Below are 15,231 nucleotides of genomic sequence, written 5' to 3' on the forward strand. Positions count from 1 at the left end.
TAAGAGCCATTCAGACTACGTTTGTTTAAGGGTATATGACGACATCAGACATGCATCTTGTGTACGTTACATGTTCCTGATGGCAGCCATTTACTCAAAGCAACTCTACCATCTACTGGGGGAAACGTGCATGTGCAACAAGGCATTTTCAGATCCCTCACGCACACACATTCACACAACAGAAATAAACTGGACACACAGACAGAAAGCGTCAGTTTGTGTTGCTGTATTGGCAGGTACAGATAAGCAGGTAGCTAAAACGCTACCCTCCAAACACTCCCCACCACTTAGACAGCAGTATACATGTTAACCTACAAATTTTTTGGCGAGTGTAATATAGGGCACACATGACACACCATTCCCTATATAGTTCACTGTATAGAGCGGTGGTTCCCCAAGGGGGGGTGAGGGGTCGGCAGCCCCACCCCCCCAAAAAACACTATTTGTAATAGTAGAATGCAAAAGGTGCATTTTCTATATTGTTTAGTGCATCATCAGTTCCTCTTGTCATGTCAGTCATGACATACCTTAGAAAGATATTTATAGCTTGTCAAAATGTCCAGATCAACTAGCCCATGTCAGCTAATGTTTTTTAGCTAGGTTTTTTAGCCCATACATTTTGTTGTAATGTTTGAGTCACTCAAATATCACATGAATACACATTAGGCTTGGCAAAATGTCTAGAATTGCAGGAAATAAGCTTTAAACGTCTCTGCCAACAAGAGGGGTGTGAACAGTTTGTGTCATAAACAATGCTTGTGCCATTGTGAGATGTTCTCCAACGCTGGAAGGCGGCCTGAGTGAAATTGTTTGGGAACCTCTGGTATAGAGAATAGTGTGCCATTTGAGACAGACCTAGATATGGCAGTAATAACCAAGGCACCAAAGGCAGTCATCCTACAGTACTACAGTAATCCCTTTTCTTCCCTGTGAGATAGTTCCCTGTCTGAGGTCATCCAATAAACCAATAAAACTTTTAGTCAGCTTTATGACGTGTGTAGAAAAATACAAAACAAAATCCCTCCACAGCTGTATGTGGTCTGACAGCCACAAAGTGGCGCTGTTGTGTCTGTTTTTAATAAGAGCAGCGGCAAGGCAACAGTCACATTTAACCCCCTTCTCCCCCCCTTTCTCTCTTTAAGTCTTTATGCTTTGAAAGTGACAGGTCACTCGCTAGCAATGTCCATATAAACAAAACCGAATGGAGACAGATCAACAGTTATTAAGATCAACAGTTATTTTTCCAAGATTGGCAATCTTCACGTCCAATATCCTGAATGTTACACCAAACATGGCCGCCGGTCTGGTCCATGCCGTGAAGTTGCTTAGAGTCTTGTTCACCAGCCGACCCTTTTGTCCTGCTATCCTGGCGCGTGAGGCTATAGTTCTTTGAGATTGTCCATTCTAGTCATTGCAATTGTGCAGTCAAAGGCCTGGTCAGTGGAGGTGGGCGTTGAGGTCGTACTTGTCACAGAACTTGTCAGTGAGGGGAATACAGGTGAGGTACTCACACCACTCACACTTGACCGGGTGGATGTAGAACAGTACAGCCAGCCCTGAGAAGAGACCCAGGAACACCAACAGGAAAACACAGATCTGGACACGCTTACGGTACATGTCCGAACGGCCAAAACTGGAAATAATATGGAGAATAAGATCATAAAATCAATATTAGTGTTTTACGTATTAAAGGGTATAGCATAACCTTGAGGCCATATTTAATTTCAATGTAATAATAAAATATATACAAATATTACCCAAAGTAACTTAAAGTTACAGTAAAATCTAATATATTCAGGTATGAGGCCTCAAACCCAGAACCAACTGAGCCATTTAGATCTGAGACACATTATTATTATTTTTTAAGTAGTTCAAAGCGCTTTACATTACATGCACAAAAAATCCCCCAAATATTACTAAATCAAACCAGCTCTCACCTGATGTATGGCAGAAAGGCGAAGGAGAGGAAGAGTCCAGAGATGAATCCGGAGATGTGGGCGAAGTTGTCTATCCAGGGCAGCAGGCCAAAGGAGAAGAGAAAGACGACGACACACAGCAGCTTGGTGAAAGCCCTCCACGGACGCTCCAGGATCTGCCAGCTCTGGAACAGCTCAACAAACAGACAGGCCAGGATACCAAACTGAGAGCCAGCTGGACCCACCTGGGGAGGAAGGGAGAGAGGGAGCAGGAGAACAGAACGAGAGAGACACACACATTGTGTCATATTGGTAGGTAAATACTTGGCCTCCTGCCACCTAAGGGACAGCCAGTGGAATGACAATAAAACAAAATCAATTACATTTGAGGTTCTTGTTGATTATGGCTGCATAGAATCATAAACAAACAAATATCCCATAATTATACCAGTGATATCACTAGACCTATATGATCAGTGTATCTACAGTACTGTACCTCTGCTCTGTAGGGTAGGAAGATGGCGCTGGCCAGGTTGCCAGTGATGCCAGAGACGATGTAGATGATAGAGATCCTCAGCCAGCCGGCCAGCTTCTCTAAGTCCCTCAGGATGGTCATCTGGAAGAGCACCGACACCAGGCAGTGCAGGATCCTACAGGGATACATATGAGCAAATAAACAAAGATATGGAGTCTCAGCAGGTTACAAACTACATTATTTTCTGGCTCCAGCAGATACATTTTCACACCACAGACACTGAGACATACAACATGAGACAGGATGTTGGTGCCAGAGAGGATGGTGCGTTACCGCCACCAACAGCACGGGTGGTGAAATTACATTTAAATTCCATGTACCAGCTACCTAGCCTAGCTAGTCTGTACTAACTAGCTGCACAAGCAACAGTGGTTAACAGAGCTAGTTCGTCGACTGGTATGTGTGAAGTACACTAACGCCCTGGAACAAAGCTGACTCGCGAAACACAAGACAAACAAACGTCTACAGGTTGCGCATTCACATAACATTTGAGATGCAAAAATACGATTTTCTGCCCAAATATAGTAGCTTCCTAATTTATTCATGATGTTTGACACATCATGCAGGACATTGTGCAGGACAAAGTTGAAACATATTGAACACAACTTGTCTAATACCAATTCATATTTTACATATATACAGTACCAGTCAAAAGTTTGGACACACCTATTCATTCAAGGGTTTTTCTTTATTTTTACTATTTTCTACATTGTAGAATAATAGTGAAGACATCAAAGCTATGAAATAACACACATGGAATCATGAAGTAACCAAACAAGTGTTAAACAAATCAATATATACTTTATATTTGAGATTCTTCAAAGTAGCCACCCTTTGCCTTGATGACAGCTTTGCACACTCTTGCAATTCTCTCAACCAGCTTCACCTGGAATGCTTTTCCAACAGTCTTGAAGGAGTTCCCACATATGCTGAGCACTTGTTGGCTGCTTTTCCTTCACTCAGCGGTCCAACTCATCCCAAACCATCTCAATTGGGTTGAGGTCAGGTGATTGTTGAGGCCAGGTCATCTGATGCAGCACTCCATCACTCTCCTTCTTGGTCAAATAGCCCTTACACAGCCTGGAGGTGTGTTGGGTTATTGTCCTGTTGAAAAACAAACGACAGTCCCACTAAGCACAAACCAGATGGGATGGCATATCGCTGCAGAATGCTGTGGTAGCCATGCTAGTTAAGTGTGCCTTGAATTTTAAATAAATCACTAACAGTGTCACCAGCAAAGCACCCCCACACCATCACACCTCCTCCTCCATGTTTCATGGTGGGAACCACACATGCGGAGATCATCCGTTCACCTACTCTGCGTCTCACAAAGACACAGCGGTTGGAACCAAAAATCTCTAATTTGGATTCATCAGACCAAAGGACAGATTTCCACCGGTCTAATGTCCATTGCTAATTTTTCTTGCCCCAAGCAAGTCTCTTCTTCTTATTGGTGTCCTTTAGTAGTGGTTTCTTTGCAGCAATTCGACCATGAAGGCCTGATTCACACAGTCTCCTCTGAACAGTTGATGTTGAGATGTGTCAGTGAATCATTTATTTGGGCTGCAATTTCTGAGGCTGGTAACTAATGAACTTATCCTCTGCAGCAGAGGTAACTCTGTGTCTTCCTTTCCTGTGGCGGTCCTCATGAGAACCTGTTTCATCCTAGCACTTGAAGAAACTTTCAAAGTTCTTGAAATGTTCCGTATTGTCTGACCTTCATGTCTTAAAGTAATGATGGACTGTCGTTTCTCTTTGCTTATTTGAGCTGTTCTTGCCATAATATGGACTTGGTCTTTTACCAAATAGGGCTATCTTCTGTATACCACCCTTACCTTGTCACAACATTCCAGGTGACTACCTCATGAAGCTGGTTGAGAGAATGCCAAGAGTGTGCAAATCTGTCATTGGTCAGTCTAAAATGACTTTTTCATTCTGTAATGGAAATGAATGTATTTCCTGTTACCAAGTCATTTACGGTTTCTATGCCTTTACTTTTCCATGTGGACCAATTTATCGGTGAATTCTGAAAAGCTACCCAAGGATTGTACCATAGGGTTGTGTTTTTAGGGAGTGATATTGGTTCTTCTAGAATACGTTTAATTTTCTTCCATAGTGTTCTAGTTTTCTTAACTATGAAGTTGTTCATGTTCTTAGCTTAATCCTTTAAAAATGAATATTCTTTACAGAGAAACACTACTCACCCAGCATGGAGGAATAGAGAGAGCCAGAGTCTGTAGAACTGGTCTGGGATCTCAGGGTTGAGGAAAGGAAGCAGGCCACACACATCATCCATACAGGCCACCTGGGAGCAGAGAGTAGCGTCCTCGTGGAAGTAGCCCTTCATAAAGTCACAGTACTCTCTGGACGTGATCTCGCACCTGAATAGTGAACACACAAGACAAGCCATTACAACATCAACTACCTATATCTGTGAAGACTGAGGGAACTGAACAGCACAAAGTACAGGCTCCTCAGCAACACACTTTCAAAACATAGTTCATTGTTTCGATAAGTCATATAGCAGGGATCGTGAACTAGATTTTTTCTTGAGCGGATGCTCAGAAGGCCAGAACATAATTACAAATAATTTATAGACCGCAAATTGACCACAAGAAGCCCGAACAGATGACTAAAACATAATCACTATACAATCACATATACAGCTCTGGAAAAAATGATCATCACAGTGGGTGGAGACCTGGAGAGGTCTACAAGCCACAGTGTCTCCACCCACTGTGAAATCTGGTGGAGGATCGGTGGTGATCTGTGGGTTCTTCAGCCAGGCTGGAATCGGACAGATTTGTCTTTGTGAAGGACGCATGAATCAAGCCACATACAATGTTGTCCTGGAAGAAAACTTGCTTCCTTCTGCTCTGACAATGTTCCCCAACTCTGAGGATTGGTTTTTCCAGCAGGACAATGCTCCATGCCACACAGTCAGGTCAATCAAGGTGTGGATGGAGGACCTCCAGATCAAGACCCTGTCATGGCCAGCCCAATCTCCAGACCTGAACCCCATTAAAAACCTCTGGAATGTGATTACAGTTTTTCTTAATTTCTAAAACACTAAAACCCATTGGCTGAACAAAGTTCTCAGTTGCCTGGACTCATTTAGCTAATTATGCAGTCTGTTGTCAATACCTTAAACCATTTCACATGGTAAAACACAATTTGCAGATCTCACTTAGACTTTTCAGCAAAACTCTAAACACATTCTCATTCTCAAAACACATTCTGCACTCTAATGCACATGTCATCCACACTGGTAAACACAAGTGGCAACAATCAAATACAAATAGAGAAAACATGTCATTGATTGAACACAACCACTCAAAATTGATTTAACCTGTTTCAAATGATGCGACACAACCAATATAAGCCATTTCAGAGAGCAAACAGGTTTTTGAAGGTGGGAAGGAGAAAGTCTGAGAATGGATAGAAGAAACAATGTGAGAGGACGAGTGCGTATGCGAGGTGGGCGACGAGGAGGAAGAGGAGGAGGGCAAGAAAGAGGAAGAGGATGACAAAGAGAAAGACAAAGAGTGGAAATATCTGATGAAATTCGAGCAACAGTTATAGACCATGTTCTTGTCCATGGACTGACAATGAGGGAAGCAGGACTTAGAGTGCAATGCAATTTGAGCTGATTTTCTGTGTCCACCATAGTAAGGACATTCAGAGAAGAGAACAGGTACAGTATACTACTGTATACTGTAACTGCAAATTTACTGTACTACACTATATGCAGCTGTTTCAATAGACATTTGTAAAGTTAATCACTGTATGTATTGTACTGCATGAATATGTTTTGTAACTGCACAACTACTTTTTGTAGAATTGCAAGGCTGCCACATGCAGGTGGAAGGACAGCTATATTCACTCGGGAGCAAGAGGCCGTTATAGTTGGCATGGTCCTTCAAGATAATGCAATACGACTCAGAGAAATCCAGGAACGAGTGATACAAGACAACACACACTTCCAGGGAATCGACAGTGTGAGCATTTCCACAATTGACCGTGTCCTCCATCGTAACAGGATGCGAATGAAACAAGTATACAGAGTACCTTTTGAGCGCAACTCACCAAGGGTGAAAGAACTGCGAGCTCAGTATGTGCAAGTAAGTGTACATTCAGAAACATTTACTGTAATCCAGATTGTCTACAGTACTAACACATACTATGTGAATGACATTACTCTTCAGTACATACAATGTATATGAATCAGAAGTGCATACAGTAGTCCTAATTGTACTCTACAGTATAGCACTGTCTCTGTACGACTTACAAAATCCTACATACAGTATATTGCATTTCTACACAGACAATATTTGACTTGGAATCCTTGGACAGACCCCATGAGTTCATCTTTGTCAATGAAGCAGGCATCAATCTAACAAAGAGAAGGAGAGGCCGAAACATGATTGGACAGCGGGCCATTGTTGAAGTCCCTGGTCAACGAGGTGGCAATGTCACAATCTGTGCTGCTATCAGCAACCATGGTGTTCTACATCACCATGTTACACTCGGGCCATATAACACCCAGCACCTTCTAACATTTATTGCCAATCTAAGAGAGATTTTATTTGAGCAGCAGGTTCAAGAGCAGCAGGGTCAAGAGCTAAATGAGAATCCCATTCCCACCTATGTGATAGTGTGGGACAATGTCAGTTTCCACCGAGCTGCTCAGGTAAGGGAATGGTTTAACATCAATGGGCAGTTTATGAACTTGTACCTCCCTCCATAGTCACCTTTCCTGAATCCGATTGAGGAGTTTTTCTCCTCTTGGAGATGGAAAGTGTATGATAGACAACCCTACACCAGAGTAAATCTGCTGCAAGCCATGGATTTAGCCTGTGGTGATATAGGTGAGGAATCATGTCAGGGCTGGATACGGCACACAAGAGGCTTCTTCCCCCGTTGCCTCAGGAGGGACAATATTGCTTGTGATGTCGACGAAGTGCTCTGGCCTGACCCAGCCCAAAGACAAGAAGAAGCACATTGATCACATGTTTACTCCTTTGATTTTTGTCCCTTTTAGTATTGTATACTGTAGTACAGTGCATTGTAGGCTGTATACTGTAAAATGGACAAATTGTATGGCCCTGAACATTGTGCTTTCCATTTATTACAGTTTTTTCCAATTGCTAACACACTAAAATGACTTGCACAGAGCAATTATTTAAACTGACAAACAGAGCGCAAAACCTCTTCTCAAGTCTCCAAAAGTCTAAACACATTTTCTGCTTTACACACATTTTGCAATTCAAAATGGCACTTTTTAAATGCACTGCACACGGTTCTCTGCATAAGACACAACAATCTGACATAAAGTCACGTTTGCCATTTCAAAACACTGCCATTCAAAATGACACTACATGAGCTAATTGGCCAATACATGTGCCACCTGGCCAAACACCTCAATGGTTAATTGTTACCACTTCAATCAGGAAGTAAGCACTATGAAAAGACCACAGGTGAGCACCTTTTGTTTTACAACAACAATGGAAGCTGTTGCAGAGAGAGGAAGAGGAAGAGGGAGGGTGAGAATGAGAGGGGGAGGAAGAGTGAGAGGTAGGGGTAGAGCTGGTAGAGGAGTTTATGGCCAAAGAAGACAACAACTTTCAAATGAAATCAGAGCCATGTAAATAGTGCTTGAAGATGAGGTTTTGTGTTTAATGTTTTCAGGAAATGGAACAAGGTTTCTGAAATTGTGTTTTAGCAATTGAGAAAAACTGTAAGAGGAAGATGGATGGTCACAAGCCATCAAACAAAGCCGAGCTGCTTGAATTTTTGCGTCAGGAGTGGCATAAAGTCACCCAACATCAATGTGAAAGACTGGTGGAGAGCATGCCAAGACGCATGAAAGCTGTGATTGAAAATCAGGGTTATTCCACCAAATATTGATTTCTGAACTCTTCCTAAGTTAAAACATTAGTATTGTGTTGTTTAAAAATGAACATGAACTTATTTTCTTTGCATTATTCAAGATCTGACAACACTGCATCTTTTTGGTTATTTTGACCAGTTGTCATTTTCTGCAAATAAATGCTCTAAATGACAATATTTTTATTTGGAATTTGGGAGAAATATTGTCATTAGTTTATAGAATAAAACAATTTTTTTCATTTTACCCAAACACATACGTATAAACAGTAAAACCAGAGAAACTGATCATTTTCCAGTGGACTCTTAATTTTTTCCAGAGCTGTATCTTTATATTATGGGTGACAATACTTTGGAATAGATTTCCAAAATTTTAAACACTTGGAGCTGATTTTCCAATCTTTTTCCAGTATTTTATGTCCAACAATAATTGTAAAAAAAAAGATATTTTTTTAATCAGAAAAATTGAGGGGCCAGTTGAGGAACCTCATATAGTATTCACCACTACCGTGCAGTTTGTGGAGGGTACTGTCTGTCCTCACCTCCCTTTGGTCCCAATGCAGCATGGCCGTCCGGTGATGGCACAGTCTACGTGGGGGAGGTTAGTGTGGTTGCCTGGGTTGTACCTGGTACACACTGGCCACTTGGTGATGTCATCAGGCCACTCATGAGGCGACACAGAGGCTGGCTCCAGGCATATTCTGAAAAGAGAGGAACAGAGGAAAGAACATGTAACGTATAGAGGGAAGAGGAGATAAAGAAGAAGAGAGGGAGATGGATGAAGAGGAGAGAGAGAAGCAGTTTATTACCTGGGGTCCTGGTGGCAGACTGAGCCGTGCTGACGGACCTTCCCCTCCAGGAGAGGAGCACTGGGGTGATGAGGCCACTTCACCCACACTGCTAGAGTAGACTGGAGAGGGAGAACAGGGGGGAGAGAGAGACAGGGGTTAACTGCTACAGACTTTAGGATATTAAACATAAAATGAGTGTAACAGTAGTGGAACACCAGGATGACTCACAGAGCACTCCTCCTGTGAGGTCTGGAGACAGCCGGAGCGGTCGTTCCTCACACAGCAGGCTGAGTCCCGCTCTCTTCCTCTCTTCTCCTGGATCAGGTCATGGACCTGCTGGTCCTGGCGCATGCAGGGGGAGAACTTAGCCCCCAGGTGGATCAGCGCCTCCTGCAGGTCAGGGGGAGGGTGTGCAGTCAGAACACAGACAAGGGGCTCTATTTTCGGCTGGCACTACGGCAGCGCAAGCGCCAAACGCACATTCGTTTTGACATTACAGCATGTAAAAACAGGTACTGTGGCTTTTTTGCACCACATGCGCCAGGTTCAGCAATTTACCTGTCTCATATCAATTTACCTGTCTCATATCAATTTACCTTTCTAATATCAATTTACCTGTCTAATATCAATTTACCTATCTAATATCAATTTACCTGTCTAATATCAATTTACCTGTCTAATATCAATTTACCTGTCTAATATCAATTTACCTATCTAATATCAATTTACCTGTCTAATATCAATTTACCTGTCTAATATCAATTTACCTGTCTAATATCAATTTACCTATCTAATATCAATTTACCTGTCTAATATCAATTTACCTATCTAATATCAATTTACCTGTCTAATATCAATTTACCTGTCTCATATCAATTTACCTGTCTAATATCAATTTACCTGTCTAATATCAATTTACCTATCTAATATCAATTTACCTGTCTCATATCAATTTACCTGTCTAATATCAATTTACCTTTCTAATATCAATTTACCTGTCTAATATCAATTTACCTATCTAATATCAATTTACCTGTCTAATATCAATTTACCTATCTAATATCAGCTAGCTTGCGCTGAGGTAGGAATATTTGTGTTGTGTCCTTGAAAACAAGCGCAAAAGCAGGGGTTGGAATCAGTTTAGGGAACAGAACTGGAAACCGGAAAATAACAACATTTTTCAAGGAACAGAATCAGAACCGGGAACAAAAGGGATCTATACTTTTCCGGGAAACAGAACCATTATTTTAAAAGCATGGGAACCGGTTAATAACATTATTTAACGTTGCAGGCATTTATTTTTTTTGTCCCACAAAAAGCGCAACAAAGCAGCTATGCAAAGCCCTCCCTCTGTCTCTCAGAAACTTCTTCCAGTGTCTGCCTGCCAGCAGAAAATCTTTGTCAGAGTGTGTGTGTGTCTAGGCTACCTGCCCCTCCCCTCTGAAGCATAGGCTACTGTAGCCTACTGACGTTACATGATTCTGGTGCCGGTCTGCACACACAAGCTTGTTAGGTCCAACATTAAGCCATTTCTCTGAAGATCAAAGACATTCAAAGTTCCTCCATAGAAGCTGCACCTCCGTAGGTACAACTCTGTGGGCCTAATTCCAATAATGCATGTCAAAACAAGATCCCCAGCGCTTCAAGCCAAGTGTCCTTCTCCACCCTCTCTTGCTCTCTCCCCACCCGTAAAACTTTAGTCGCATCTCGTGCCCTACACTTTTCTTTCCATCACACATGTAACTATAGACTGCCTGCTCCACAGCAAGCTGCTCTATCCACACAGATTGGTGAAGTAAATCTGGTCAGAACAGTGGAACAAACCCCCAGAAAATAATGCTTCTGTTCTGAATGAAACATAGAAATATATATTTTGGGTCCAACCCCTGCAGTGCATATCGAGAGATTTATGACCAACGAAAAGCAGGTATTAGCGGTAACGCGGTTGGTAATGGCATGGATTTTGTGAGCGGAAGCGCAACCTATCCAGCCGTGACACAGCCGTGACACCCTTATGCTCATGGAACAAGAACGGAGATGTGATTTTTGTATTAATAAACATCTTAATCACCAGAGTTTTATTAAAAGATTAAGTTTGGGAGCAGCATAACAGAGAGTTATGCTACCAGCGCTATGACTTACCATCGTGTAAGCTTTGTTGAAATACAACACAGCGTCTCATCGCTGACATGTAGGGTTAAATGATCAAATGAAGTCCGTTAGCCTAAAAAAAAGTTACACTTACAGAATTTGGTCCCACCCAGAAGTTCTCTTGTTGCACAAACTTGACATTTTCATAAACACCTTTATTTCGCAATACCTAAAGGGAGACAGGGGAAAAGCCAAAGGGTTTACAAAGTGAAACGCAAAGACATAACATACTGACGCAATGAATCTCTCATCACATTATAGAAACGATTATACAACCATCCCTGTAACATCCATAACGCAAACTACATTATATAACGGTCACTGTACTGACCGAGTCGACGGTCTCGTGCTGGGAGAAGCCCACAGGGGCGATGCCGTAGAGACAAACAGTCAGGATGGTAATTAACAGGTGGACAAATGTGATCCAGTAGGTAAAGAAAGGCCTGCACACACACACACACACACAAACACACACAGAGAGAGACACAGACACACACACAATATCAATACGGTATATCACATAGTACAGTAGCTTGCCTCTTCTGTTAGGAAAAACTATCTCAGTATGTCAGTGTGAGCTTCACACTGACAACAGCTGCATCCACTAGGATAGGAGTTAGTAATGTATGACAACAACTGTGTAAACCATTGTTTCCCACATGGTGTGCTGGGACTCGACCATCTGTTACTGAGTCACACAGTCCTGGTTTGTTTATTAATCTAGAGGCCAGGTCAGTCACAGAAATAAGGTGCTTTCTATTATCCGTGATGACTCATACTGTATCTTATCTGGGGCAAACTCAGACACAGCTCCGACCTCCACTACAGCTGTGACTGGGCTCTTCTCCTGTAGTGTGATAAAATCTTAGACATGTTTTATGTTACAGTGCGACTATGTGACCATGCCACAGTTGAAGTCAAATGCATAGCTGTGTAGCAAATTCAGAATTCCACATTGAAATGAAAGAATGGGAAAATCCTCATTGACAATAAAGTGTACCTGTGGTCGTCCATGTCCTCTATCTGTTGCTGGACAAAGCTGTCGATGCGTTTGCGGTAGGTTCTGTTAGTGAGCCGTCCCACCATGCCTAGGCCGTAGGGCCTCTTCTCCCTGGCAAAGAGCTTCTTGACGGGCACTGTGATCCGCTGGCCTCGCCGCTGCCCGCACACACTCACCACCTCCTGGCGCAGACGCACCTTGGGCTGGACCTGAGACAGTCCAGGTTCTTTACCCTTACGCCAGCCCCGCTCTAGGGGCCTGTGGAGTGTAGGGAGCGAGAGAGAGAGAGAGAGAGAGAGAGAGAGAGAGAGAGAGAGAGAGTGTGAGTAGCGGAGGAATGGGAGATAGAGAGAGAGAGAGGGAGAGAGAGAGAGGGAGACAGAAAGAGAGAGAGAGAGAGAGAGGGTCAGAAGAGGGTGTGTGTTAAGTGAGACTGGCTACAGTAGCAGCAACAACTTGCGTGTGTGATGTCTGTGTGATGTCTGTGTGTGATGTCTGTGTGTGATGTCTGTGTGTGATGTCTGTGTGTGATGTCTGTGTGTTCCACTCACAGCATCAGGTGACTCCTCTCCAGTTCGTTCTTGTCCAAGGCACCACCTGTGAGGTCACTCTCATCCGCTGCTGTGTTAGACTCCTCCTCTTTAATGGCGGCCTCAGACGGAGAATCAAACACATCGTCTGCATAGGTAGACAGCTCCTCATCTCCTCTCCTCAGACCATCCTGCATGGAGGAGGAGAAGGAGGAGGAGGAGAAGGGATGAAGAGGGACAGGAGGAACTGTGTGCTATCTGTGCGTGAATGTGTGATGGGATGTGTGTGTGTGTGTGTGTGTGTGTGTGTGTGTGTGTGTGTGTGTGTGTGTGTGTGTGTGTGTGTGTGTGTGTGTGTGTGTGTGTGTGTGTTACTCACTCTAGCAAAGAAGGAGGTGTCCAGCTCGTCAGGGAAGTCCACTGTGTCGTCCTCCAGGAAACTCACTGGCATGAAGCTCCGCCTGCGACACCGCCGGGCAGCGCCCTCCCTCACCGTACGGCCCTGACACACACCATCATCATCATCATCACTGTCATCATCATCATCACGTTGTCATCATCGTCATCATCATCACCGTCGTTGTAACCGCTAATAAATAATCTCTGTTGCACATTCATTGCATGATATTACATTACTGTTGTGTGTGACAACGAGACCATGACGGGTCAATTCCATTTCAATTCCGTCAGTTCAGGAAGTGAATTAAATTTCAAATAGAAATGGAACTGACCCCAACCCGGGATCAGAAAGACATCGGGTAAACAGCATCCCCAAAGCCCCAGACCAGTGTCCTCTCTGGCTCCTGACAGCCATCTGTGGCCAGTGGCCATGACGATTATGATGCTTTGACCTCTCGAGGCAGGATTAGCCTCGAGAGGTCAAATGTTTGCAGCGTTCAATGTTTCACTTCCAGAATACACAGTATTCTACTGGCTAACAGAACAGGCACACAGCTGAGCATTCTGACTGGAGGACGGGACTGACAGCAGAGTTATCCTAATGCCAGCTGTTAATGTATGTGTCCCAAATGGCACCCTATTCCCTATTTAGTGCACTACTTTTGACCAGGGGCCTGGTCAAAAGTACTGCACTAAATAGGGAACGGGTGCCATTTGGGATGCAAACATTGTCTCCCTCCCCAGCCTAGTCATCTACCTATGTGCCCCCCACCACCCTGCCTGACACCACACGACAGGAGAGAGGAACAGCCTCTGTACTGTACTGTTACACCAAAGCCTAATCCTACAAGACAAGCTGGAGCTCAACTTTTACATAACACCGACATTGGTAATCGTCCTATACGATATAAACATACACATACTCTGTGTGTTTGTGTTTGTGTGTCCATAAGCAGGCTACAGTAAACTGGGGTTGTGTGATTAAGTCTCGATGCATGCCCTTTTTCCACCTCAATAACCATTTGGGGGTAAAGAGATCAATGCCTAGACCAAACAATGCAATCCAGTAGGGTTTTGCTGTGTTTAGCTGCGTTTTATTGTGCCACCATTAACAAAGACCACAGAGCAGAAACTGTTCAGTGACCAGAGTCATATCAGACAGACAGCATCCCAGAGATACTGAGACTACAGAGACTAAGGTGTTTGCATACTTGGCTTGAGATAGTAAATATGAGTCAAGGTGACTCCCAGTGATGCATTTAGTTAGATCAAAGCAGTGTCTGTTACTAGAACTGTTCTATCTCAGCTGCTGGAATATCAGGGATGATTCATCAACAGTGGTAAACATCAGAAACACATCTGCTCCCTGCACACAGACACACACACACAGACACACAGACACACACACACACACACACACACACACACACACACACACACACACACACACACACACACACACACACACACACACTCTGATCCTCATGTCTGACGATGTCTGTGCGACACACACCTTAACCAGCGCTGCGGCAGCCTTGAAGCTCATGACGGCGACCGACTCTCGCTTGCGTCGCCGCGGTAACCTGTTGAGTGCGGAGCGCGAGCTGGAAAAGGAGCAGAGAGAGGCGGCACCAGGGGTGATGGGGGTCTGGGGTACGCTGTAACCATCTACCTCCTCCACCATGCGGAATGCACGGCCCCGTGCCAGGGGGTCCACAATCTACACACACAGAGGCAGACGCTGTAATGTCCCATGGGATTGTAAACACCACGGAGCCAAGTATATCCTTTTAGGTTATTTGGTGGTGAACTCACTTGAATAGTCACAACAATAGGGCTCTGCTAAGAGGCTACATGACAGGTCAAGTTCACGGTCATATCAATACACAGGTTACCATAGTGATGGACCTCTAATAGTTGCATTACTCCATGTATTAATACGCTCATCAGCTTACGTCACAAAAACAAACACCCCAAACAAGCAAAATATCAATTCTGATATCTATTTTGAATTGTATTGAAT

The 15,231-nt window shown here is 43.6% G+C and overlaps 1 protein-coding gene across 4 annotated transcripts in view; it reads right to left on the reverse strand.

Moving 5' to 3' along the window:
- Positions 1-210: 210 nt before the first annotated feature.
- rhbdf1b (rhomboid 5 homolog 1b (Drosophila)) overlaps positions 211-15,231 on the reverse strand; it is a 55,242-nt gene continuing 40,221 nt past the window's right edge. For all 4 annotated transcript variants that reach the window (XM_029764900.1, XM_029764901.1, XM_029764903.1 and 1 more), the window contains 13 exons: positions 14,722-14,928; positions 13,189-13,311; positions 12,831-13,000; positions 12,280-12,537; positions 11,611-11,722; positions 11,374-11,448; positions 9,357-9,518; positions 9,147-9,247; positions 8,880-9,038; positions 4,656-4,832; positions 2,413-2,566; positions 1,938-2,161; positions 211-1,633 (listed from right to left, as the gene is read on the reverse strand). In XM_029764900.1, coding sequence (XP_029620760.1) covers positions 1,438-1,633; positions 1,938-2,161; positions 2,413-2,566; positions 4,656-4,832; positions 8,880-9,038; positions 9,147-9,247; positions 9,357-9,518; positions 11,374-11,448; positions 11,611-11,722; positions 12,280-12,537; positions 12,831-13,000; positions 13,189-13,311; positions 14,722-14,928 — 2,118 coding nt within the window. In that variant the 3' untranslated portion in view covers positions 211-1,437. The remainder of the gene's footprint in view (positions 1,634-1,937; positions 2,162-2,412; positions 2,567-4,655; positions 4,833-8,879; positions 9,039-9,146; positions 9,248-9,356; positions 9,519-11,373; positions 11,449-11,610; positions 11,723-12,279; positions 12,538-12,830; positions 13,001-13,188; positions 13,312-14,721; positions 14,929-15,231) is intronic.

The sequence above is a fragment of the Salmo trutta genome, chromosome 10 (assembly GCF_901001165.1).
Source record: "Salmo trutta chromosome 10, fSalTru1.1, whole genome shotgun sequence".
Classification (NCBI taxonomy): Eukaryota; Metazoa; Chordata; class Actinopteri; order Salmoniformes; family Salmonidae; genus Salmo; species Salmo trutta.